The following is a 25,897-nucleotide window of genomic DNA, read 5'->3' as shown; positions in this document are numbered from 1 at the left end:
TACATAAACAGTAGTTTAAACAGCATTTCTCCTTGTATTGTGGCATAATGGAGGTGAGGTGCCCATGCCATCAGTCACAGTCATGAGAGACTGGAAAAGAAAAAAAGGGGAACAATCTGTCTGCTGAACACAGCGCTGGTGAGAATTGATTAGCGATGCCGTTGCAGCTTCGTCAAAACTGCTGGCGGTTGGCAAACCATCTCAGGCACGGTCCTTTGATTGAATGAGATTAATTTGTACAGGAGTGAATGATGTTTGTCTTCTACCCATCCCCGTTATTTTCTTTAATTCTGTGTGGGGAGAACATATTTGGCAGCAAACATCAGGCGTGGACCGAGGGGAGTGCGTGTGGGTAAAATGATGAAATGCAGCTGAAATGGAAAGTGCGTACACGCGTGCCTCCTCTGGCAGCGCACGGAGGGTGGAGGAGGAATTGAGACATACGACTTTCCACTGTTATTAGTATTCCATGCTGTTTCCCGTGGAGAGTTGAACTAAAATGTAGAGTCAGTGAGTTGGTTGTCTCCAGAAGGAGACTCTGTAATGAGTGAGTGTGAGAGGCCTTGAATGTTGGCAGTTTGATTTATCCTTAGTGCTATTTATCAGTCATCAGCTGCTGCTGAAGTCTTCGCAGCACGTAATGGAGAACTTGATTGCGTAGCCTTGACGTGAATCAACATTCAGAGGTTGAGTTGGACAGCATAAGTGCTAAAGAAGGAAGCACAAGTGTCTGCTAGCGTTGTCTCAAGTCACTCACTCATAGAGATTTTCTAAGCTGATTCTAGAGATATGGGAGAAAAATAGCAGTATTTCCACTTTGAAATGAATCAGAGATGGTCAACAATAGTGTTCATAACACATTTACCATTTAGTTTGGTTCAGCTTTCGCTATTTTTTCAAAATGAATTGACATGATCAATAACTTCCCACAAAACACTCATGCAGTTTGTTTATCTATTTAAAAACAAACATTACTACCTTTTCCTGACCGACAGAAAAGGTTTATTATAAAAAATATTCCTACAAAAAAATGTCCCTACTTTTTGGAAACACTGTCAGATTTTTATGAAACATTTGAAAGTCAGTCCTTGTCCTTAAGCACCTTTCCATGTTTCACCTGCTATCAGTTCATTGAGGTAAAAAAAAAAAATCCCAGTTTTGTAGCTTGTATTGTTCCAGTACTCAACCCAGTTATCAGCATTTGGATAACTATCAGAAATAGCAGCTCTTGTGTGCTAATAGGACCAAAAACGTGTTTGAAAGGGTTCCAGATCGACTGAATTAGTCATGGCAACAGCAAGGCCCCAAGTGGAGTTTTACCATCGCAAGAGCAAATGCGTTAAGAGAAAAGTATTGCTCTGGGCAACGTTATCCGAGTCCCAGTGCCAAGTGGGGATTTGCAGAAGAAAAGTTTTTATATTGTATCCATAAAGTCTCTGTTATATAGAACGCAAGTGTATTTAAAATCTATTGTTTCCATTTTCTCTCTCTCTCAGGCCCAGACTGCATGCACAGAGGAAGTTTGCTCAGTCTCAACCCAACTCTCCCAGCACCACGCCAGTGAAGATGGCCGACCCCTCTCTGCCCACGCCGCTCACACATATCACATTCCTCTCCGATCGCAAACCCAAGACAGAAGACTTCCTTACCTTCATATGCCTTCGAGGTATTGCCTTATTTTTCAGTGCCCTTGCTTTCTCGCCTTTAAATCCAGAGTTATTATAGTTTTGACAAATGTATATTTTTTCCTTTTGCATTTTGGTTATTCATTTAGTTTGGTTGTAAAGGTGCATGATTTTTTTTGTTGAAAATAATCTCTAGTAGCAGCTCCACAATATGTTCTACTTTTGATGACAAACAACACTTTATTAGAAACTGCACCAAAAAAAAAAGACTTAACACAGTGCACTGCAGTCCAAGTGGACAATTAAATGTGCAATAAATGTGTCTGCTGCTACATTCAGCAGTAAATTGTAACTGCCATCATTATAGGGCATACAGCAGCATTGACTATCCACTCAGTGCAACAACTAGTTGCTGAATTTGCCAAGTTACAACATGCCAATTTGGAAAATAGGAGTTATTGTTGAGGCCATTTAGACACTTTGTTTTGAAGCAGTTTAGATGAACTAAAGAAGACTCTTATGTGTTTTGTGTTGGTTTCACAAAATGAGCTGAGCCATTATATGCTGTAACCAATTTGCTTTTCGCAGTTAATTATTGTGGTTTCGCCAGTGTCAGATTTGCCTGCCCCTGAACATCACGTGTGATACAGCAACAGTCAGAATTCAGCCATGGGAAATTAATTAAACCAAACCACTCAGCATTGAAAGATGAAATACCCCCCCTCCCCAAATCAGTTTTTTGTTGTTGTTCGTATTAGCTTCTTGTTTTCTCCTTTTGGGAAATCCAACTTTTAGGGGTTTTGCTATTGCTCGTTTTTGTCTTTTATTTATTATAAACTTTCCTACAGCCTTCGCCCGACACCTCTGGCCTGCTCACCTGGTGTCCAGGTAAATTATCTGAACCGTAGGACTGTTGTCTGGTGTCACGGCAGAGGTGGCATCTGAACTCTTATGCACTTGCTACACAAACGTTGACTTTCAAAGTTAGGAGGTACTGTTTCATGTTGAATAATGGTGTTATCAGCCTAAATTGTCACAAACACACACTTTTACAAACACACCCACCTCTGTGAACCAGGCTATGCCTTTCACAAGGGATTATGGGTACCTCCTGCTTTCAAGGTCGGTACACAGTATTTCTATAGAGTGAAGCTCAAATATTAGTTTTACTACAGAACACGTTAAACTAAAAGCTCCAGGGTAGCACAGAGCCTCATAGCCAATTTGTGTTGAATCAGAGTATAGAGAAAGTTATTTCATTTAAATTAATTTATAAAATATTTAATGTTTTCAGCGAACAATTGTTACTTTACATTTCAGTCCATTTTGTGGGGTTTCCCTACAAATCTGTGCAGAAAATACAAAAATGCACAATAGATTTCGCATAATTCTGCTCTTAGCGCTGTCTGTAGACTTTGTGTGGCCCTTTTTATTTTATATTAATATTTATTTGACTGTTTAAATTCATTTACTAGTATAAGAACTCAATGATCAAAAAAGAAACGTTTCTCTCACGTTTCATGCATGTCCTGAGATGTGTAAAAGGTAGGAAAAGTGAAAGCAGAATGTTCCGTTTGTACCACTCCAAAAATTGAGAACATAGACTTGCTGGACTTTGAATTTATTCCCTGGCTGGAGTTTTTACAACATAATACTTAAACCTTGCGGGAGATGGTTTAGACTGCCTCATTTCAGTATAAACTTTCCTTCCTCACCGGGATTTCAGAATAGCAGCCAGAACTATCCTGTATCATGTTTTCCGAAAACAAGACATTCATTAGCCCAAATTTATGGTTATGAACAATCGCTCGCTGCTTCTGTAAAAGTAGTCTTTAATCACCTTGTCACGTGATTGTGTCAGCGACCGTATGAAATGTTAGCTAGTTGTATCAGATGCGTTATGCTCCATGTATGCGGTCGGGTCAGCTCAGGTCTTCTCAGACTTGGCCGTAACTTGACTTGGCCTGGCGTGTGAGGTCATGGAGAGGCCAAATCCACGCGTTGAGGGCGTTACGTATCAGCCTCAACTCTGTGACTCTCTTAGCAGTATTTTCCACAGCGGCAATTAGACGATGGGCCGCACCTCAATAACTGTACACCAGCCTTGGTATTATTTATAGATGATACTCCCCTGCTGAAGTTGAGCCGCTGTGAATATTTGTGTGTATGGAGCGTAATGTTGTCCAAATGGCATTACACTTACACTGGTGTAATGAGAAGTAAAGAAGTTGTCATACCGCCATGTCGTTTTATCCTTCAAAGAATCCTTGACATTCAATATACTTTGGCATATTTGTTCCAGCCATCAGGAGAGGTGGTCGTAAGCAGGCAGTGTTGATCTTTCAATCAATGGATTCTGGGTAAATATAGCCAGGGTCAAATGGGCAGTTCTACAATAGCTCAGTTATGGCTGACTGCCAGTGAAATGCCACTCTTATCTGACATAGAAAAAGTATTCAACCGGACCGCTGGGTCCGACTGCTGAATAGAGCTCAGGCTGTGATAAATGTGACGTTGTGATGAGTCTGACAGTCTTTTCAAAAGAAAAGCTTTTTGTTTTTGTCTTGCAAAGACGTAATCTCTAGGGTTTTGCCTTTTGAGACGACAACATAAGTGTTTTTTGTTTTTAAAATCTTTTTTTTTTCTTTTTTCGCATTGCGTTATATGTGTGTTCTGATGCAATGTAAAGTAATGTGCCGCAAACACAATGCAGGAATTACACTCTGACGTAAGCTGTTTATGTTTTCACACCACATGCCACTTTAAATCCTGATGAGTGTTTCATTGCATGGAGAAGTGTGTGTGTGTGTGTGTGTGTGTGTGTGTGTGTGTGTGTGTGTGTGTGTGTGTGTGTGTGTGTGTGTGTGTGTGTGTGTGTGTGTGTGTGTGTGTGTGTGTGTGTGTGTGTGTGTGTGTGTCTGTGTCTGTGTCTGTGTCTGTGTCTGTGTCTGTGTCTGTGTCTGTGTCTGTGTCTGTGTCTGTGTCTGTGTCTGTGTGTGTGAGGAATCTAGTCAAACACTAGGATTTAAAGTAATCTAGACATCTGTGCAGATGACATCCATGCCTGTAATCCTCTATGACCTGTAAGTCTTCGCCATCTTTAATAGTTTATTTATTTATTTGTTTGTTTATTTCACAGGGACAATGCAGAATAACATTGCTACTATTTCAATAATTTGCAGCCCCAGTCCTTAGTTAGGCTTTTTTTGGACCGCTTTTATGATACCTTAGAACAAGTTTTAAACATTTTTTGGAGGTCTTTATGATAGAGAGACATATTTCTTGTTTAAATTCTTCTATACATTTAGTGCTGGGAAGTCTGATTCATTTTTGAGAATCAGCGTACGTCAATGAACTGTTCAAGTGATTTGCTTACCGTGGCAGTGTAAATGTAACATTGTACTTGAGAAAAAATGCAAAATATGTCTTCTTTTATTTTATTTATACTAAATCCTTTTCAAAAGTAATAATGTACTCTATTGCCCGTGTTATAATAGGCTGTTGTAACTGTATTTTTATGTGAATTTGAATGTCCTCATGAGCATTTAGTTCAATTCCAGTGTCTCTTGGCTATTGTAGACTGTCTTAAAGTTCTTAATTATGTCTCTTAGGCCACAGCAGCCGCATTCAAGCCACAGCCACGTGTGTCAGCGTGAAGCTGTTGCACTGGCGCGGTGCTACGAAAGAACAAAGATAGCTGATTTCAATTCAATTAAGTGCGCTGACGTGTGCGGCTTGGCGTTGGGGCAGCAAGCTGATTAAATTCTCCCGGCGACTCCTCAAGCATAGGGCAAACTGGGTTAATGGATTTGCAGACATTCAGGAATGTAAATTAGAGGAGATATAATCCATAATCCCCTCGCATTCTTGCTGCCGCCACATCCCAGAGACAATGTTTTTAATGTCCCCCCCTTATTCCCCTCACTCGCCGCTCTCTAGTGCACTCCATAGTGCCATATGCTGTCACATAGAAGGGATATAGTGCCAGACAAGGGGGCTGCTAACTGTCTAACATCTCTCCACTCAACTGCCATGCACCTTGACCTGCTTGAAAACCTGTTAACCTGACAGGAGCCTTGACAACATTGGGTCAAGATGGGCGATCCGTTCAAATCAAGCTGTAAAAGGATAGATCAGCTAAAAATTAGTTCTCATTATTTTTCACCCTCAAGCGGTTTCAAACCTGTATAGCTTCTTTTTTTTTCTATGGTGTAAGGCTGTTCACGGAAAGTTGGTTTGACATCAGTGGCACTGCATGCCAAATTTTAATAGGCATAATGGGCGAACTTGTAAACTATGGCGTAGGGAACCTTTTTCAGTGAATATCAACTTTAAATTTGCACATAAACCGTAGTATGACTTGGAATTAGCACACAAATCATTTGAGATGCTTTTTATGATACTTTTAATGGCGCTTTTTGACCTTTTAAGAGCTTGAAATAGCCCCTGGTCATTATACCCTTGTGAATAAGAGTACTTATTACAGAAATATTATCCTTTAAAAAGAATAATAATAATAAAAAATATATATGCTTAAGTGTAAACTGAATGTAATGTTTTAAGACGCTTGCTAATTGTAATTAAATGAAGATGTATTGGTTTAAATTAATATTAAATGCAATTAGCTGGGGGGGGGGGGGGGGGTGGAGTGATATTCGACGCTTAAGTAGGACTTAAATACATCTATATATGTAATTTCAAAATTCTTTTAAAATATTGTTAAACTGTACTGCTGAATGAACTGACAAGCATTTATAGTAAACTAAAATATACTTTAAAGGGTTAGTTCACCCAAAAATGAAATTTCTTCCATTAATGACTCACCCCAATGTTGTTCCACACCCGTAAGACCTCCGTTCATCCTCGGAACACAGTTTAAGATATTTTAGATTTAGTCCGAGGGCTTTCAGTCCTTTGAATGTAAGTGTAAGCACACTTTGCTGTCCACGTCCAGAAAGGTAATGAAAACATCATCAAAGTAGTCTGCTGACGTAAGACGCTGTGACGTGTTATCTGGTGGGATAGCAGATACCAGATAACACATCACAGCGTCTTACGTCACCAGCGTCAATGTGGCGTCGTGAACGCGGATTCAAACTAAACCGGAAGAGAAGACAATGCTTAATAAAGTCTTAGTTTTTGTTATTTTTGGACCAAAATGTATTGTTGACGCTTCAAAAGAGTCTAACTAACCAAATGATGTCACATATGGACTACTTTGATGATGTTTTCATTACCTTTCTGGACGTGGACAGCAAAGTGTGCATACACTTACATTCAAAGGACTGAAAGCCCTCGGACTAAATCTAAAATATCTTAAACTGTGTTCCGAGGATGAACGGAGGTCTTACGGGTGTGGAACAACATTGGGGTGAGTCATTAATGGAAGAAATTTCATTTTTGGGTGAACTAACCCTTTAATGCCATTTCTATTGAAACTTGTCATGTCATGTAATAAAATATATTTGTAATAAAGTAGTTAATATATTTTAAATGTACTGAATTGCAAATTCATTACATTTAAAATATATTAACTACTTTAAGTGTAATATCGAGTAACACACTAGATTTAAAATTATAATCAAGCACTTTACATGTGCTTTAGTACGTTAACCCACACATCAAAACAATTAAATTTATATTGTTATCTGCAAGTATAGGGTTTTTTCACAAAATATACTTTAGTTGTACGGGACAAAAAGATCAGATAGTTCTTCAATGCTCTAACCTTTTGTGTACCACATAATAAAGGAAGTCATACAGGTTTGTAACGACATGAGGGTGAGTAACTGATGACAGAAATTTCATTTTTGGGTGAACTATTCTTTTAGGAATACTTCCTCACTCCCTCTATGTTTCTGATCAAAACAGTCCGCACGGCAACCCAAACATCCAATCAGAGCAAGGACATCTGCTCAGGCAGATTTGATTGGTTCTCCTTGAGCTTCAATTTTAACCTCTTTTGCTTTATATGATGGGACAAAAACAGAGCATCTGAAGTAGAACACTTTGCTTGTAATTATGTCTCTGCTTGAATTAAAACTGACAATTGTAATGGATGCCTTCATCTTTAATTATGATTTGTGTCAGCCTGTGAATATGAGAGCACGTATAATTGGGGATTGGGGAAAGTCTGTTTTTTATTTTCTTTCTCTCTGGGAGATGACAGATTTAGATTTGGCTCCAGAGAAAGAAGCTGAGGGGAGAAGCTGTGACAGACGGCGCATGATTGCGATCAAAAATCTGGTTTGTGCACCCCTGACGGCAGTGACCGGGAGCTATAGTTGGGCTACTCCCTACCCAGCATTCCCTGGGGCACTCGCTAAACCTCATGAGCCTGAGACTCATTCTGTGGGCGTCTGCAACAGATTACACGACAATAACATCTTTTTTGCAGAGCATCTAAAACTAGGAAAAAAAATGGCTGCCTTACAATGCCAGCGGTTTCCCTCCCCCATTCATGACCCTGGCTAACCCTATAGTCTGTGAGCTATTGGCGTTTTGACCTTTTCCTCCCACAGCATGGGAGCGCAAGATAATGATAATGGCAGCCATTTTCTTAATTAGTTCAGCTGACATTAAGTGGCCCTGTTTGTTTGTTTGTTGGCACCTTTGTTCAATCTCTTTGTTTTTAGAAATGATGCTAAAAATAGTTTGGCTTGTGCCATATGGAGTAACCATCATAGTTACTTTGTTTCAAAGCAGGCTGTAGTCTTGTTTTTCACATTAGCATATAGAAGTTACTTTATCTATGTCTTTGTCGGGAATTTCTTTCTCTAACTCATCATGCATATTGTATGAGTGACAATCCTTGGAGTGGAGAATGTGATTGTAAACGTGAGGTGGTTAGAGCCAATATTTCAAATGTTTATAATATCCATCCATTCTCCAAACCGTTTTATCCTCTGCAGTGTCACGGGGATGCTGGGATGGATAGATATTGTAATATTTTACCTCAAAATTGTATCAATTTATCAATATTCTACCACTCCTAACATTGGCATTAACATGCACAGTATTACATTAATGACCCAAAAACATGAAATCTATGAAACCATGTTATATTTTAGTTGGAATATTTTTCTAGTATTTATAAATATTCTGAATGAGTATTTATTATTATATTATTATCCGTTTTATTTTAATTTTAAGTTTTTAAAAATATAATTTTTATTGTTTTTTTTGTTTAAATATTTCTGTAAAGCTTTCATTTTTATTTCAGTTTGTTTTTAGTTTAGTAATTTTAGTACTTCAGCTCAAACTTTCCAAAGCAATGTTTTTAATCAAATTTATTTTATTTATTTTATTTCAGTATTTTTTTAATTTCTGAAAAGGATTTTTTTTATTTATTTTTTAGTAACTGATTTTAAACAAGAATCCATTGTATCACTTTCAAGTGAATGCAGAATTCTCTCTTTTACAGAAGTCTATTTAATAGCACCTCATTAAGATTTCTACTTCATTCAGTCATTTTATTTGTTCCCCCGAACAGTCAACCTGTCTCAATTGCTATTATAAATGTTGTCACACGGACCATAACTATTAATGTGGCATGTCAAATGCTACATGTATGCAGTGACATCATCACCGCAGCCACGCCGGCTGCAGCTTCACGTTAATAGAGAGCTAATGAGAGCACATTTGCAGGGCCGTGGCCGACACACTCATGTTTCATTCATGAGGCTGGCAGGGAACAGCACTAGATAATGATAATTGTTGCCCGGTGTAGTGCGGACGAATTGCAGACGTGCAGTAGTGCAGGTTTTTGCGCTGATGGGGAGGGGGCATCTTTAGCAGCTAATGGGCAACAGGCATTTGACATACATCACTTGCAATGTTTGTATGAGAAATGTTGATGTTGCCAATGGATGTTTGGCTATTACTGGACCTTCTGTGTAATGTGGTGTGTCCACAAAAAAAAAAAAGCTGTTTCAGGCTTTCTACTTCAAAATTTTGTTAAGCTCAGTATGTTACTAGCAATTTCTGAGTCAACAACAACAAACTTTCTAGTGAGTTTACCATGGTTATGATGTTAATTATATCTATATAAAATAAAATGAATTAAATGCATTGGAGTTATGACTGTCTACATTTATTTTATTTTTTTCGTTTTGAATGTGTTGGTTTGTTTTGTTTTTGTTTTGAGTTTTTTGTTTGCTTTAGTTCTGTTTTGTTCCGAAGGTTTCATGTCATTCAGTGGGTTTGTATACTGTGTGTATTGCGCCTAACTTTTTATCTTTCAAGCTTTGCCTGATCCAGAAGCAGTGGTGTATTATGGGGCTCTTCACGTTGGGGCTGCAATGTGCAATGTGCAGTGTGCTGCTGGTGTTATTTAAAGCGTGGTTTCTCTTAAAACGAAACGTCAGTCAGACACAGTCACTTGTGGCTGCAAATCTCCACTCAGCACACACAGAAACAGGGGAATGTAATGTACTCAGGCTTCAGAGGAGCGCTCCTACGGCTGCAACAGTCTCTAATCTCATCCAGAGCAGCAGCTGATTTTGAGAGGATTACAGCTGCAATAGACACTGAGATTACAGAGCTGTGCCGGTTTATCCCATTTTCTTCGGCCACTTCTCAGTAAATGTGCTGGGCCTGTGGCTGCCTTAACGCTTTCTCTCTCTGTCTCTTTCCCGCCTATCAGGCTCACCGGCATTACCCAGTAACATGGCCTACTTCGGCAGCTCTCAGGATGAGGAGGAACTGGATGATGAAGATGAAATTGAGGAAGAGAAAACACCCAGTGTGGCATCCACATCATGCCAGTCTACACCCAAGAAGGGCAAACCTACTGGCAAGATCAACGGATTCGGTAAGAACAGAGGGTGAAAAACAATCACAGCAAAATTGAGTTTGTCTTACATGATTACATGATTAATTAGTGTGAAAAAGTATGCAATATTATCATAAATTACATTTAATAGTCTCATTAATATCTTAATTTATGAGATTTCATAGCAGATATTGATACGATTCTTTTTAAAGAAAGTACTTTTATTCAGCAAGGATGCATTAATCATTTATACTGTTACAAATTATTTATGTTTCAAATAAATGCTGTTCTTTTGAACTGTCTATTCACAAAAATATTAAACAGCTGTTTTCAACATTGATAATAGAAAATAAATATTTCTTGAGCTGCAAGTCAGCATATTAGAATGATTTCTGAAGGATTGGGGTAATGATGCTGAAAATTCAGTTTTGCCATCACAGGAATAAATAATATTTAAAGTTAATAAAAAAATAGAAAACATTACTACAATTTGAAATAACAATTTCACAATATTACTGTATTTTTGATTAAATAAATGCAGCCTTGCGGAGCATAAGAGACTCTTAAAAAAATCTTACTGACCCCAAGTTTTTGAATGGAACTCTACATGTTTTGTGCAAGCTGTGCGCACTAAGAGAGAGAGAGGAGAAATGCCGCTTCTTGTGTGAAGACGGGAATCTTGTGTTGGAGTGGAACGTGACGCTTCCATCTTTCCACTCCAATTATCACTTTAGTAGGAAAGGCGGTAACAAGGTGTTTATGCATTCAGCTCACAGCTGTGCCGAGTAACGGCGGGCAACGTGTCACTGTACACTACGCACACGCTCACACACCCCCAACAAATGATGGAAAAACAGTCCTATAAGACACTTTGAGCACTTTGTTGAGACTCTCATAGATGCTGTGTGAGTTTAAAGAAGGGCAGCAAGGTATTGGGGGAGTATGCGTGTTAATGAAACATGTTAACAAACAAAAATAGTCTGTCAGTAGATAATTGAAAGACAAGAGGCGTTTAATTTAGTGTGTTGAAGTGTCTTTAACAGCAATCAGAGGATCAATCTGCCATCTATATATAAACATACATATACTGTGTATATGCACACATTAGTTGTGTAAGCATTTATGTAAGTATTGTAGTTCTATGGTAGTGTAGCTATCAAATTTATTTTTGAAGCCTGCTGGCATGTATAGTTCCTCCTTTAGAATGTAGCTTTATTTGCGGCAGCATGCATTTTTATCTTATTTCTGCAGTTTGTCCACAAAACGGTGTTCTCCTGAGAGGGCGAAAATACAATATTAGCTCAAGAAAATCCCTAATTCACAATCCAAACAAATGAATCAATATGTGTTCAACTGTATTACAGTGAATTCCATTGTAAAGTGAACAGTGTTGGACCATGTGGAGCACTGGGACAACCGGTTATATATAAGTGTTTTAATAGGAAAGAAAATGTCTGATATGAGGCCAATTTGAGCAGCAGAGAGGGTAATATTTCCAACTAAGGTTGTGAATCATTCATTCATAACCTTCACTTGTCTATTGTCTTTTTCAACCTTTTTCGCATCCAAAAGACATGGCTTCGTCAGCGATAAAGACTTGTTTATATTTATGTGTTAAGCACATGGGACGAAATGAAGTCATTTTAATGATGCTATTAAACTACTATATATTTTTCATAATGCTTGATTTCACTATTAGATTTAATACATAATTTTCTGGAAATGCATAATTTTGAGTGAATGCTATCACTGATAATACTATTATATAATGTAATTTTAGAACAACAGACAATGATATAATTGCTAAATTGTAAAAACATGAAATAATTTGAAACCATTTAAAACGTACAGTATGTAAGTGGCAATGATTATTACATACTGTACCGATTCAGTGACAGCGTGCAAGCTATTGTCTATTCTTGTTCATGCATAATTTAGCTCAGTTTTATTCAAAATTGATCTTCATTGCTCCAGATTGGCCCAGATTCAGGAATTTGCACCTTGTTTTTTATAATCTTTTAAGTTTCGTCTATGTAGAGCACCTTGACCGCCTGAGGTGGTTGGATGCGTGAAATGCACACTGTCTCAGGATCAGGAAACTCCCCGTCCTTCTCTCTCTCTCTCTCTCTCTCTCTCTCTCTCTCGTATGCTCTCGTGCTGTCTGTCCTCATCTTATCCGGTGACTGGAGGCAGCCCGTTGTCTGAGCTGGCCCATGTCAGATGTGACACTTTAATATGGAGCGCAGGCAAAGCTCCAGTCTCTCTCTGTCTCTCTCTCTCTGTGTGTCTCTCAGAGCGAGAGAAACCACAGTGCTCGGCTTTCATTCGCTGAACCTCAGTAACCCAGAGGCGTGTTTACATTTCTAAATTAAACACCTTTTATTGAGTTCAGCTGTCGGTAGCAGTTCCAAGTGCAAGCCTTACAGCGCGAAAGCCCGTCCGTTTCCCCTTCGCTGACACGCTCTGCTGCCTGTTGATATTTAAACACTGTAAAATTAAAGTGAGCAGTCATAAATACAGAGAACAGTTTGAATATGTGTTAATTAGAGCAGTCCAGAGGGCCTGATAACAGACAGACTACCCTGTCCAAAAATGCTGAAAATAACTATTTACAGTGCTATCTGTAGAAAAAAAGTGCATGTACAAATGCATATTAAAAACAAACTTACAGATGAGAGGGAGGGAGGGAGGTTTTGCTTTTATTTTGGTTTTGCTTTACTTTACTTTTGTTTTGTTTTTTACTTTTAGTTTTTTTGTCTATTTTGTTTAGTTTATTTTTGCATTTTAGTTTTATTTTGGTTTTGCTTTACTTTTGTTTTTATTTTTTTTGTTTTTGTTTATGCTACTTTATGAAGATACTTTACACAACAGTTTACTCGACAATTTTTCTTTCTCAGGGCTGGTTATAGTATATATAGAAGTGCTGACTTTTTTTCTCGTCTGTGCAAGTTTTTTCTTGCAGTGGAATTTATTTCTCCTAATAGTTTTTGCTTTTGACACTTTCTGTCACTCACATGTCTGTCAAAGCTCTTTCTTTCTCTGTAATGGTTTTGTTTGTCACTGCTATAGACTGCCTGTGCATCTTTTGGTGTTTTATACAGTAGCTATGTTCACGGAATAGTGTGTACTGTATACTCCTATTTTTTTTTTTTTATGTTAAGTGAATCAATTGGGAATTATTCCACCCATCATAAATGTTTCCTGCTACTTTATTTATGACCATATCAAAGTACCAAATGGTTGTTTTGCCTTATTAATCCCATATTTAGGCCATCCCTCACACCAGAAATGGAAGGTCAGGTTGAGTGCATTTCATCTGTTATTTTGTTTGCGTTTTACCAAGAACAAGAACCGGAGTTGGGAGGGTTACTTTAAAAATGTATTCCATTACAGTTACAAGTTACTGCAGAAAAAAGTATTTCAGTAACGTAATCCAAGCACCACAATATGAAAGTAATGTAATCTTTTGGGTTCCTTCATGGTCACATGTGTAAATAAATAGTCAAGTAAAAGGCAATATTCAGGAGAATGCTTGCACATGCACCCGTAGGTGGCTCACGAGTCATTACTGGCAACAGAACTAGCTGTCAGTTAGAGATATGCGGATCAGTTCTAACGTCAACCGAATTCGCTGTTAATATCAATCATCCAACTGCCACCGACTTGAACCTATGCTTTTTCTCTGATTTAGATATCAACACCTCATCGTCACATTACAATTATTGTAATTTTCAGTGTTAAGCGTGATGATATGGTAACATTACTCTGAATAATTGTCCTTGATACAGTGTAATTATACATTTAAGGACTGGGTAATATTAATTAACAACATGTACTATAGGTTTCGAGTTAGGATTAGGGTTTGGTTTTGTTAGTTGTATGTAATTATGCCTGATTTATAGCTATTACTATAGTAAATTAACATATAGTAACATATGTAACAAGGACACTAAAATAGTATTACCAAATATTTTTGTGTATTTTAATAACCTTGTTATTTCTTTTCCCCAGTGTTAAATGGCCATAAGGTACACAAGGACAAAGAGCTCACTCCCAGATCAAGAGGCAGAGAGTCGACTGTGGGGAAAGATTGTAGCGAGAGGTGTGATGCGTCTGGTGATATCTCCCACAAGCACACGGCAGCCACCGCCAAGAGCCAAAACACCAACGGCCACAACTACAGAAGAGCCGCAGAGGAACTCCGCAAGCAGGTACCACCCGTCTTAACCATCCCAGTGTCTGTAAGAACAAGGGATTGTACAGTGATTGCCCATGTAAGTTGCTTTGCACGCTGACAATCTGCTAGTCAGTAGGGAACATCGATCCTGACATGGCCCTCAGACAATCAGACCAGCACCATCTCCGGCATTAACGAGCCTGTCGTCTTTGAGGGCCACAAAACTGATTAAGTGAACAATGAACCTCAGAGAGCAGGGAAAGATAGGTTCAGCCTCCCTGTTTCTCTCTTTCTTTCTCTCTTTTTTATGCCACTGACACTGTAAGCTTTTCAACCATGGGATGACATTTTGCCTTTTTTTACAAACTGAGTACAAACTGAGGAACTGTTTGGAACGGTTTCAATCATTGCGATGAATCAGAATTTAGCAGTGGCACCTGTAAGTGGCGGGTTAACAGTTTAACCGCAATGACTGACCCAATGTTAAACCCTTGAGTCAGACAAAGCCTGTTATTATACTGACATGCACATAAACACATTACCACTCATCTGCTGTACTTAACACAATAAACAACACAGATAGATGCGGCATAGTCCGCGATACTGTGAGAATCTATTAGACAGCTGTTGACCTCTCACTCTCTCTTTCTCAGTCTCTCTTTAAAAGCCAATTTTCTGAAGGGTGTTCAGGTGTTGAAGAGCTATGGCCTGTGCATGACCCTTTGCACATGAGCTGAATGTTTATCATGTGTTGAGTTACTGTCCATTTTAGCAATTAATAAACACTTTTGTAACACTGAGACAGTATTACATGATACACTGTTTTAAAGGAAGTATTTATAAAAACACTTCCATCATCAACGGCAATATATATATATATATAGTCTTTGTAAAGTACATTATTGGTGTGCAGCAACTCATTTTGTGAAGAGAAATGGTAGTGGAACATTTATAATTATTCATTTTATTTATTTATTATGAGTGTTTGCCATTGCACAGACTTGCATAATCAGGGAATAAGAGAGTTCTCATGCTGCTCACAGCAGGTGCAGGATCAGATTTAGCAGAATTATTATTGAACTGATTTGCTTTTGTATCTGTGTTAATTGTTGTCCCAAATTACGACTATATTTGTGAATCTTTTTGATATTTTGTCTTTGTCTTTGAAGTTTTCTTGTACTTTGTGGTACTTGGCCCATGGGTACTTTCTCCAAAGAGAAAGCGTGTTGAACACCACCCTCATTTAATGTTATAGATATTCATTATTATAATATACATTTACAATAAAACATGCAAAGGAAATAGACCTATAGACAGAATAAAACAAATGATCATACACATAATAAATCAGTGACCTAATAACCTGATTGATATTTTTTTTGATAGATAAAAACATGTTTGCTTAATGTCTATGTGCCAAATGAATATAATATAGGCATTAATCATTACTGAATGCAAATAACTGTTATACAACTTATTTATATATTTTTTGTTTACTCCATCTGTGTGATTTGTGTTATTTTAATTTACGTAAGCTAATTTGCACTAAATTGAATTGAGAGAGAGACTTTCTTGTCTTAACCAATAGATATACATGTACTCTGTGTGTGTGTGTGTGTGTGTGTGTGTGGGGTGAGGGCTGCAGCGCTGCAGATGTTCTCAGTTAATTCTTCTGCTTTGCTGCAGCTGGCCTGTAGCAACACATGATGTCATCTGTCCTCCTCCACGCTCACGTGCGACCAAGATCCACTTCAGAGAGCTGGCCTGGCCGCTGACTGTGTGTGTTCTCTTGTTTTTGTTTCTGGCTGTTAAGCAGGTTTAATCGCACGTCTCTGGCCGGGCGGCCTTTAACTATTCCATCCTTCCTTCCATTCTCTTTCCTTGCTTTCTTCTATGTTTCCTCCAGCCTACTCTCCGTTTCCCCTGGTTTCAAAGGGTTGCCCACTGGGGACAGTCCAGTGACCTGTGTTCTCTCGCCTACAAGGTTTCTCTCACTCTCTCTCTTCCACCTTTTCAGGCAGTCTAAATAATAGCTGGCAGCGTGCGGCAGGGCTCGCTTGCACCCTCCGGCAGTGTTCTGGGATCAGTGAGCCCTCTAGTGGTCATGGCGCTCATTACACCGAGCCAGACGTGGAATTTCTGCTGCGCAGTCGGCGCACAAGCTCTACTCAGCATCCAGCAGACTCGGGCATTATGCTGAGTGGGATTATCATTACAATCACATTCTGCACTCTCAGAGCCCTGCAGATGGGCTGGGGCGTGCCATAGACCACTGACGTGTTATTTCAAAAGGGGGCGGGTGTGATGACGGGGGCTACATAGACATGGCCGCAGCTGACATCATGCTACATTTGCTTACTCTACCTGCAGAGAGCATCCATCATGCCTGCCTCTGAGGCTGGAGTCTGTCGCTTTCTTTTATATTCTCCCCCTCTCCCTCCTGCTGCTTTTTTCCACCGTCGACAAGGGGAAGCGATTGATGAAGGAGGTCACATTTCAGTCCCCCTTATCTTTTAATAGCCTCTCTTTGTTGTTTGGCTGCACCTGATAGGAATACAATACAGCCGATGTCTTACTTCAAAGACACTCGGCAATCTCCTCGTCTGTCCGACAGTAAACCTCTGGCCCAGAGATCACCGCCGCCTGGCCACTGTTACCGCAACACAGCCTCTCATTAAGAGCGTACAGAGATTTTAAAGAGAGAAATAAAGTGGGAGGGATGGGGAGGGTTGTAAGAGGGTGTGGCACAACATCTAAAGACCTATTTACAAAGAGTGAATTTATCACAAAAGGGCTCCAACAAAAATCTAAACTGTGTAATAAAATGAACCCCATCAGACCAAGTGTGAAAATTCACATTGTGACCAGAAGCAATGTTTTTTCTTTGTATAGGTGTTTCGTTATCCTGACCAGTAGGATAAAAGCATAACAGGCATTCCAAATGGCAAATGCATATAAAAATTTAATTAAATGTCAGTAAATTTATTAGGAACTGAATCATGTGCAGTACACAGTTTGAATTTAATTGAAAGAAGAGATAACAAAATGTAACACATACACTTTTTCTTCAGTTAGGTTGGCTTTGGAGCCAGCATTGAGATTGGTTGCCATTATATAAACTATTCATCACAAACATTGTTCAAAGAAAACTTTGGATACCTGAATGCATCATTCATGTGGTATGCTATTTTGAGGCTTGTCGAGAACTTTAAGCCAAAAGTCAGGACTCCTTCCCATCCAATGAGATTACTAGGGATGCACGATACATCGGCCACCATATTGGTATCACCTGATATATGTTCATTTTTTTTAAGTTATCGCTATTGGCCCGATAAGAAAATTTGGCCGATATATTAAAGCTGATAAGGAATGGATTATTTCCTTCAGCTGAGATGCTTCAGGTGTGCACTGTTTGCCATGATGGTTTTGAATTGCTTGAATTATGATTGGTCTATCAGATATGCTGCATACAATTATAATGAGAACATTATAATTGTGTGCTTGGGACATGGCTTTTAATAGTGAGACTTGTTTTTGTAATCAGGCTCTCAAAAATTATATAAACATTTTGATTGGCCAATATATCGATTATCTGCTTTCAGATAAAAATAATTATCGGTTATTGGTATTGGCCAACATTTTCATATCGGTGCATCACTGGAGATAACTCTAATGCAAAGAAACACATTGTGTTTTTCACCTGGAGTTTTAGCCCACTAAAACCCTCCGGCTGCATCTTCTTTTCTTGCCTCTGTGAGAACACACGCATAGGAAATCAAACCCTTTCTGTCTTGCCAGGAAAAATAGAGCCAAAGAAAACAATGTGAAGAGAGAAGTCGAGGCTGACTATGTTTGTAGCCTGGCATAGTCCAATTCCCATGGTGGCTGTTAAACAATGAGAGGCCGGGCGTAACCCAAGCCGCATCTGCTCTGCTGTGAAGTTTATTGGGGGCCTCAGATCAGCTGAAAGCACAGATCCTTTTATTTGGGCATTAAAGCCAAATTTGAAGAACTTTAGTGTAATGTGCTGTATAAAACCATCTATGAATTGGTGTTTGAATGGGGTTTTATGATTAAATTTTACTTCTAAGGATTTTTTTTTTTGTGCAGCTGTTGGCACTGAATAAAAACATTCCTCTCTTTCTTCTCCCTCTATCAAGTACACTTCCCCTCCCTCTTTTTTTTCCCCCTGCTGTTTTCTCTGGTTTAGAGTTTTTGGAGCTCTGTTGTGGTCCGTATTATTGTGTCAGCTGAGACATGCACTGTGACTGTCTTAGTATGCAAATAGACATTAGGAGCTTATTCTTTGCCGTCAGGATTGAGGGGATGGTTTGAGAAGGAGAATTCTCAGTTCCTTTTGTAAGTTGCATTGATCCACTTTATATAGCATGATAATGACAATCTCCTTCCACTGTTCACTTCAGGTCTCGAAAGTAAATGGACTCACACGGGCATCATCAGCCGGCGCGCACACGGCCGGTGCCAAAAAGCAGAAAGACTTCCGTCTGCCGTCCAAAACTGTGAAGTACACAGCCACCGTGACCAAGGGCCACGTCACCTACACCAAAGCAAAACGAGAACTGGTTAAGAAAGCCAAACTCAACCACAGCAAGCATGCTGTTTCTGCTGGCCTCCGTGCTTACAGCAACAACCACCTCCATCATTCTCATCATCCAACCAGCAACGGCCCTGGCCGGCCTCAGCTCTCTCACTCAGGAAAAGCCCAAAGTATCAATGCAAAAACCCGCAAACAGGTGCTATTATCGAATGGGGTGCATAAGATGACTAACGGTGGCCGGCTTAATGGCAGGCTTAATGGACGCCACAGTGCCAGGCAAGAGAAGGAAGATGGCCGACAAGTGCGGCAGGGACTGCGGAATTCTAAACGCAGAAGTGATGCCATTACGATCCTTGGAGCTGGAACTGAGAGTGATGAGGCCAAAACTAAGCTGCCTGTTAATGAGGTTAAGAAAGCTAAAGTGCAAACTAGCCCACTGGAAACTCGCAGCAAGAAGGCCCTGAGTCAGTTCAAGTCCCCCAACACCGTCACTATTGCACATAGTATCACTGAAATGGCTGCCTCCCCTACTCAGAAAACGGGTCCTGCCCCTCCTCCATCTCCCCCTGCTGCTCCAGCCTCCCCAGGCATGCCCCAGAACTCCGCAACCCCTGAGCCAGCACGTCAGCGGCCCAAGCGCGCCTCTGCTGGCAAACTGATGTTCATCAGACAAGCACAGCAGAGGGCCCAAACTAACCCTGCCCTCAATCGGACCACATCCACTACCTCAGCCAACAAGTCCTTCAAACCAGCAGAGCCCACACACACACCTTCACCACGTCCAGACAGGGAGCGTGAAAGGTGCAAGGCAGGGTGGGCAACCCAGGGGGAGGTGCCCATTTTCAAGCCCAGCTCCAGGGAGTTCCAGGACCCTTTGGTGTACCTCGACTCAGTACGGGAACGGGCCGAGTCGTGTGGACTGTGCAGAGTGCTGCCACCTCCCGATTGGAGGCCAGAGTGCAAACTCAACGACGAGATGCGTTTTGTGACACAGGTTCAGCGCACCCACAAGCTGGGTCGGCGCTGGGGCCCCAATGTTCAGAAACTGGCCTGCATTAAGAAGCACCTCAAATCTCAGGGCATCTCAATGGACGAGCCGCCCCTTATAGGTGAGTCCCTTTATTACCTTTTGACTACAGCTGCTTTTGTTGGTATAAGGCAACCCTAACTAAACATACCTGAACAATTTAATCTGGATAACTTGAACATTTTGGACTGGTGTTACTTCATACCATATTTTGAATCCGTTTATCCAGAACTTGTCCAGCACTGTTACAAGCTTATGCGGTTTTAAAGCAGCTTTGAGCCATTGCTTTGCATCAGCATTCTGTGTGCTGTTTGAGGATCCAGTCAGATTATATGGTAGAAATAATTTTTTTGTGAGCCTGTTAGAATGCTGCCGGTATGCTGCAATAATTCCTACAAGAGTTTTAAACTTGATAATTGACCTTTGTTGGTGCTCACGCTCCATCAGTTCCTTAGCTCACTTTCTCCAGTCGTTATGTCTCGGTATGTTTTAAAAGACAAATAACGATGCCACCATTTTTCCACCAACGTATTTAGAGAATTAATGAACCGGGAAATGTAATGAATTTTAACTCTGGAGCTGTCAATACTCATTCTGCGGCAGATGGTTCAGTCTTTCATAGTTGCAGTGGTTTAGTTGAGTTATGTTTGGAAACGATACATTAACTGCTAATATACGTTTCTGACATATGTTTGTGCATTCTTCCCTCTTTCTGTCGCCCCTTCAGGTGGCTGTGAAGTAGACCTGGCTCGTTTTTCTGAGCTTGTCTGCGACATGGGTGGAATGCAGCAGGTGATGGACCTGAAAAAATGGAGCCGGTTGGCCGACCTGCTTCGCATTCCCAAATCAGCACAGGATCGTCTGGCCAAGCTCCAGGAGGCCTACCTCCAGTACCTGCTCTCCTATGACCTGCTCTCTCCTGAGGAGCACTGCCAACTGGAGCAAGAGGTGCTGGCAGAAAAGGAGGTTCTGGAACGCAAGCGGGGACCTTTGGAGGGCCACACGGATAGCGGCCAGCGGTCTCTGGTTCTTCCCCGTTTCGAACCCAAGAATGGACTCACAGGCCTCAACCACCGCAATGGCTTCCGCAATCACAACAAAGAGCCAGACACCCAGCGGCAGGCTGGCCGCCGCAGACTGTTTGCTCAGGAAAAGAAAGGGGTGAAAGTGGACCGTGAGGAGGCAGAAGAGGAGGCAGAAGAGGAAGGTGTTCTTAGTGACCAGCACAAATGTATATACAAGGTAAGGGACGTGATAGACACTCCTACTGATAATAGCTAATCGGCAAGCTAACGTTATTGTGCTTCCTTTCGGAAATGGTAGTATTGTGTGTCAAACTTGTTTCATTCACTTTATTCAGTCAGTCAGACTAGCAGATGTGCCATATCCTCAGGTAATGAAGTGTTTAGAGAGAGTAGAGAGGGCTCACTACTGAGCTGCCAGAGAACGTGCCAAAATATCAAGTGTGATAACTATGTTCGTCTGTACACTGAACACAGTGCCACACCGCTTGGGAATAAAGGGAGGAAAGCTTAATATATTATGTTTTTGGTTTTAATGCTGCTGAGGTTGGCTCTACAGTGGTTGATGGATGTGTCTCTGTGCTGTGCTCTGCATCACAGGTCTAAGCTTTATTTCAGAGCTATGTATTCTCTTTTGACTCGCTAAGCTACCAGCATGAGCATCTGTTTTGTTCCTGAGACAGATTTACAGGTACAAAACACTGTAGATCTTTTACCAGCTTTAGTGAGCTGCCTGCCTTGGCAATATTTTAGACATTCTTTTACACATTCCCGAATTGAAGCAAAATGATTGTGCTCATTCTGGCCAAAATTAGTCTTAGCAGTGTATGCACACTTTTGTATTTTTGTACAATTATCTGCCGAGACTTCTAGTTTTACTCGGTACTAAAACCAATGCCAGTAGAAAATAGTTCCATCTAATTTAAAACACAATTTCACCCAGCATTCGTGCATGCTGTGCATTTGATGTGTTTATTAGAGTATCAAGTTATTAGCTTAGCAAAGTGCTAGCACCTGACTGCATTGAGACAGGCCATGTGAAAATCACTCTTCATGTGAACCACACCAAAAAAAAAAGTGACTTAATTTCACAGTTGAGTTGTGTTAAGAGCTTTTATATTCAGTCACTCATGCGGTTTCATTTCGATTAGAATGCTGCATTAGAAGGCAGCTTGCTAATGTAGAAAGTGAGGCAGCTCATTCAAATATGGGGCAGAGTTTTTGTGGTTTGTGTGTTTGCGAGAGAACCAGTGGTAAAAGGAAAAAGAACTATAACTGTGGGTATCGTGAGAGTGGCTGTTTTGTGAGAGGGCTTGTTCCCAGGCCCTCAGTTCCTGGTGTATGTGAGGCTGAGTTCTTAGCCATAGTCGATGTAAGTTGACTCCGTCTGCTTCTCTAGCCCTATAAAAAATACCCCGCTGACTCTTATAGCACCCCGTCTGTCTGTGTGAATGTTGTTGTCTGAGGTAACACACTCTGTTGGGCGGTAGTGTGGGAGTGGGCCTCTTTACAGAATGGTGACTGAATATAGGTCACAGCTCAGCTTCACACACACACAGCACTATGTTCATCTCCAGTGCGGTACCTGGCGATTGCCTTTGTCTATAGTTATCTGTGCTGTTATGTGGTTGAAGAGTGAGGTTTTTTTTTTTCTACGTGTGTGTGTGTGTGTGTGTGTGTGTGTGTGTGTGTGTGTGTGTGTGTGTGTGTGTGTGTGTGTGTGTGTGTGTGTGTGTGTGTGTGTGTGTGTGTGTGTGTGTGTGTGTGTGTGTGTGTGTGTGTGTGTGTGTGTGTGTGTGTGTGTGTGTGTGTGTGTGTGTGTGTGTGTGTGTGTGTGTGTGTGTGTGTGTGTGTGTGTGTGTGTGTGTGTGTGTGTGTGTGTGTGTGTGTGTGTGTGTGTGTGTGTGTGTGTGTGTGTGTGTGTGTGTGTGTGTGTGTGTGTGTGTGTGTGTGTGTGTGTGTGTGTGTGTGTGTGTGTGTGTGTGTGTGTGTGTGGCGTTTAAGAAGAGGAAATAGACAACTTGTAGAACAATGAATGGGTAAACTGCTGTTCTTAACTTGACATCTATGTAAAGAAAGGAAATAAAGAACTGCCTTTTAAAGTAAACCATATCAAAAAGCACGTGTGTGTTAAGCTAGACCAGCCTATAAAGAACTTTAGAAGTTTTATCCTTAATTTGAGCAGAACAATCCATATTTATGGTACCAATATACAGAATGCAATGCTAATTTGACATATTTAATTGAATCTAAAGCTTGTTTTTGAGAACTTCCTGAATCTGTTAATAAGAGAGCTTATGTCAGATTATTTTGCACATTTTCTTACTGTTTATTGTCATTTTTTAAAATATTTTTTTCCAGGGGAGATCGGTATCTTTGACCACCTTTTACAGAATAGCAAGAAATACTATGATGATGTGCTTCAACAAAGAGCCTGGGGCTGCTGAAGTTGAGGTACACACATATTTCCTGTATTTTAACCATTCACCAGATACATATGTACAGGTTTAGTTTGTAACTTTTATGATTGATGTAAAATGTGGATTCTGATCCCCCTAGTGACCAGTATCCACACTGAAAAATCAAGTATTTTAGGCAGTGTGACTTACATAATAATATTCATAATAATAATAATAGCATGTATTTTCCATGTTGCATGTTTTGTAAGCATGTCCCACAACAGTAGTTTCCTTGTTTTCTGTCATATTTCCTTGTTTCTTTATCCTGCCATTTCTCTTCATCTCCATCTGTCCTGCTTTTCTTTATATAGCAAGATTACTGGCGGATAGTGGAGCAGAGGGACTGCCATATAGCAGTGCATTATGGGAAAGTGGACACAAACACACATGGAAGCGGCTTCCCTGTGGGCAAGTCCGAACCCTTCTCCAAGTAAGCGCTGCTTTCATTTTGAGAGATGAATTAAAGGCATAATATGTATTACCATTTATAAAAATTATTCTGCCATAATCTCGCTCTCTCTTTCTCTGTAGGCATGGATGGAACCTCAATGTCGTTCCCAATAACTCTGGATCCATTCTGCGCCATCTTGGTGCTGTGCCTGGTGAGTGCACTATTGTCATCAGCTGCAGGAAGTACACTCCTCTCCTCATCATACAAAGTTCCTTTGTTGAATAAGTCATCACCCCCCTCTCTGTCTCTATCTCTCTTGTTCTATCTCACAGGGGTTACTATTCCCTGGCTGAACATCGGCATGGTCTTTTCTACCTCATGCTGGTCACAAGACCAAAACCGCCTTCCATACATTGATTACTTACACACTGGTGCTGATTGCATTTGGTAAGTTTTTGTTTCCAGATACTGGGGCTACATTGACTTTAAAATAATTGAATTGAACATTTTTGCCCCATAAAACAGTATTGGGTTGTTAGGTGATGTTCATTTCAATAGCAGATTAACAAACAGTAAATTAATAAAAATGATTAAAAATTTAAATAAAGTATAAAATAACAGTGAATAATTCACAATTTAATAGTTATTTATTAATAATTTACATTTTATAAATAAATATTGCTGACAGTGTATACATTGTTCATGTTACTGTTTTTTTACATAATTATCTTAAAATGTTTTGTTATTATATACTAAATTATTTTAATAATTTAATAATCTGGGAAATCTAAAACATTTTCATACATATTTCAGAATGTAACAGAACACCATACAATTTGCATTGTTGTTTTGTGTACAATTGTGTGTACAATATATACTATTATAGTATTTATTCTATAAATACACTTATATATGTGTGTGTTTATTAATTTTGAGTTCACTTTTATTTGTATATTTTTCAGTTTTCATTTTCATTCATGTGCTTTTGTCATTTTTATCAGTTTTGTTTCTTTATATAGCTTTTGTTTTAAATAAAATAATTAAATGTATTTTTAGTCATTTTAGTATTTCAGCTGTTTATTTCAGTTAGTTGCCAAGGCAAAATTTCTAATTCTTATTCTAGAGATTAATCGTTTGTTTTAGTTAACACTGATAACAGTCATATCAGTGTAAAAGGGTTGTGTTCTAATAATGTCTTTCCTTACTCAGCTGTATTGTAATCTTTCACCTCTAGAGGGCGCTGTGCTCTGTTAAACACAGCCGATTACAGTGTGCATTTCACTCAGACTAGTGTCAGCTGTTTGTTTTTTTTCTTACATGCATTATAAAGCCAAGGCCGGTTTAGGGGCCAGCAGACAGGGCTGTTACCTTATGTCATTCAAACAATGACACTGACAGGAAGTTTTGCCTGTCGCATTACAGGTATTCTATTCCTGCTGAGGAAAAGACAAAGCTTGATAAAGTGGTGCACACACTGCTACAGGCCAATGGCACACCGGGACTGGAAATGCTGGAGAAGAATGTAATGGTAAGTCAGTAAAAATAGCATTACCTTTGTGTGGAATTTTGGCTCTGCTGACTTCACGCACACATTGCCTTTTGAATGTAGTGCTCTTGTACAAAGAACTTAAACATGTGTATTTCTCCAGATTTCTCCGGAGGTGCTTTGTCGCGAGGGGATAAAGGTCCACCGTACGGTCCAGCAGAGCGGGCAGTTCGTGGTGGTCTTCCCCGGTGCGTTCGTGTCCAGGGTGTGCTGTGGCTACAGTGTGTCCGAAACTGTGCACTTTGCCACACCACAGTGGATGAACCTGGGCTACGAGGCTGCTAAGGTGAGACTTTCACATTTTCCACATCCACCTGCA

General features: G+C 40.0%; 1 protein-coding gene across 1 annotated transcript in view; it reads left to right on the top strand.

Moving 5' to 3' along the window:
* Positions 1-25,897, top strand: part of jarid2b (jumonji and AT-rich interaction domain containing 2b) — a 111,193-nt gene that overhangs the window by 79,073 nt on the left and 6,223 nt on the right. Inside the window, exons 4-14 of the mRNA XM_079830099.1 lie at positions 1,497-1,666; positions 10,270-10,437; positions 14,410-14,609; positions 19,000-20,242; positions 20,888-21,402; positions 23,544-23,636; positions 23,953-24,071; positions 24,173-24,243; positions 24,365-24,479; positions 25,455-25,560; positions 25,682-25,864. Of these exons, the coding sequence (XP_079686225.1) occupies positions 1,497-1,666; positions 10,270-10,437; positions 14,410-14,609; positions 19,000-20,242; positions 20,888-21,402; positions 23,544-23,636; positions 23,953-24,071; positions 24,173-24,243; positions 24,365-24,479; positions 25,455-25,560; positions 25,682-25,864 (2,983 nt within the window). The remainder of the gene's footprint in view (positions 1-1,496; positions 1,667-10,269; positions 10,438-14,409; positions 14,610-18,999; positions 20,243-20,887; positions 21,403-23,543; positions 23,637-23,952; positions 24,072-24,172; positions 24,244-24,364; positions 24,480-25,454; positions 25,561-25,681; positions 25,865-25,897) is intronic.

Source organism: Gobio gobio (genome assembly GCF_949357685.1).
Source record: "Gobio gobio genome assembly, chromosome: 11".
Lineage (NCBI taxonomy): Eukaryota > Metazoa > Chordata > Actinopteri > Cypriniformes > Gobionidae > Gobio > Gobio gobio.
This window is presented reverse-complemented; position numbering and strand designations above follow the sequence as displayed.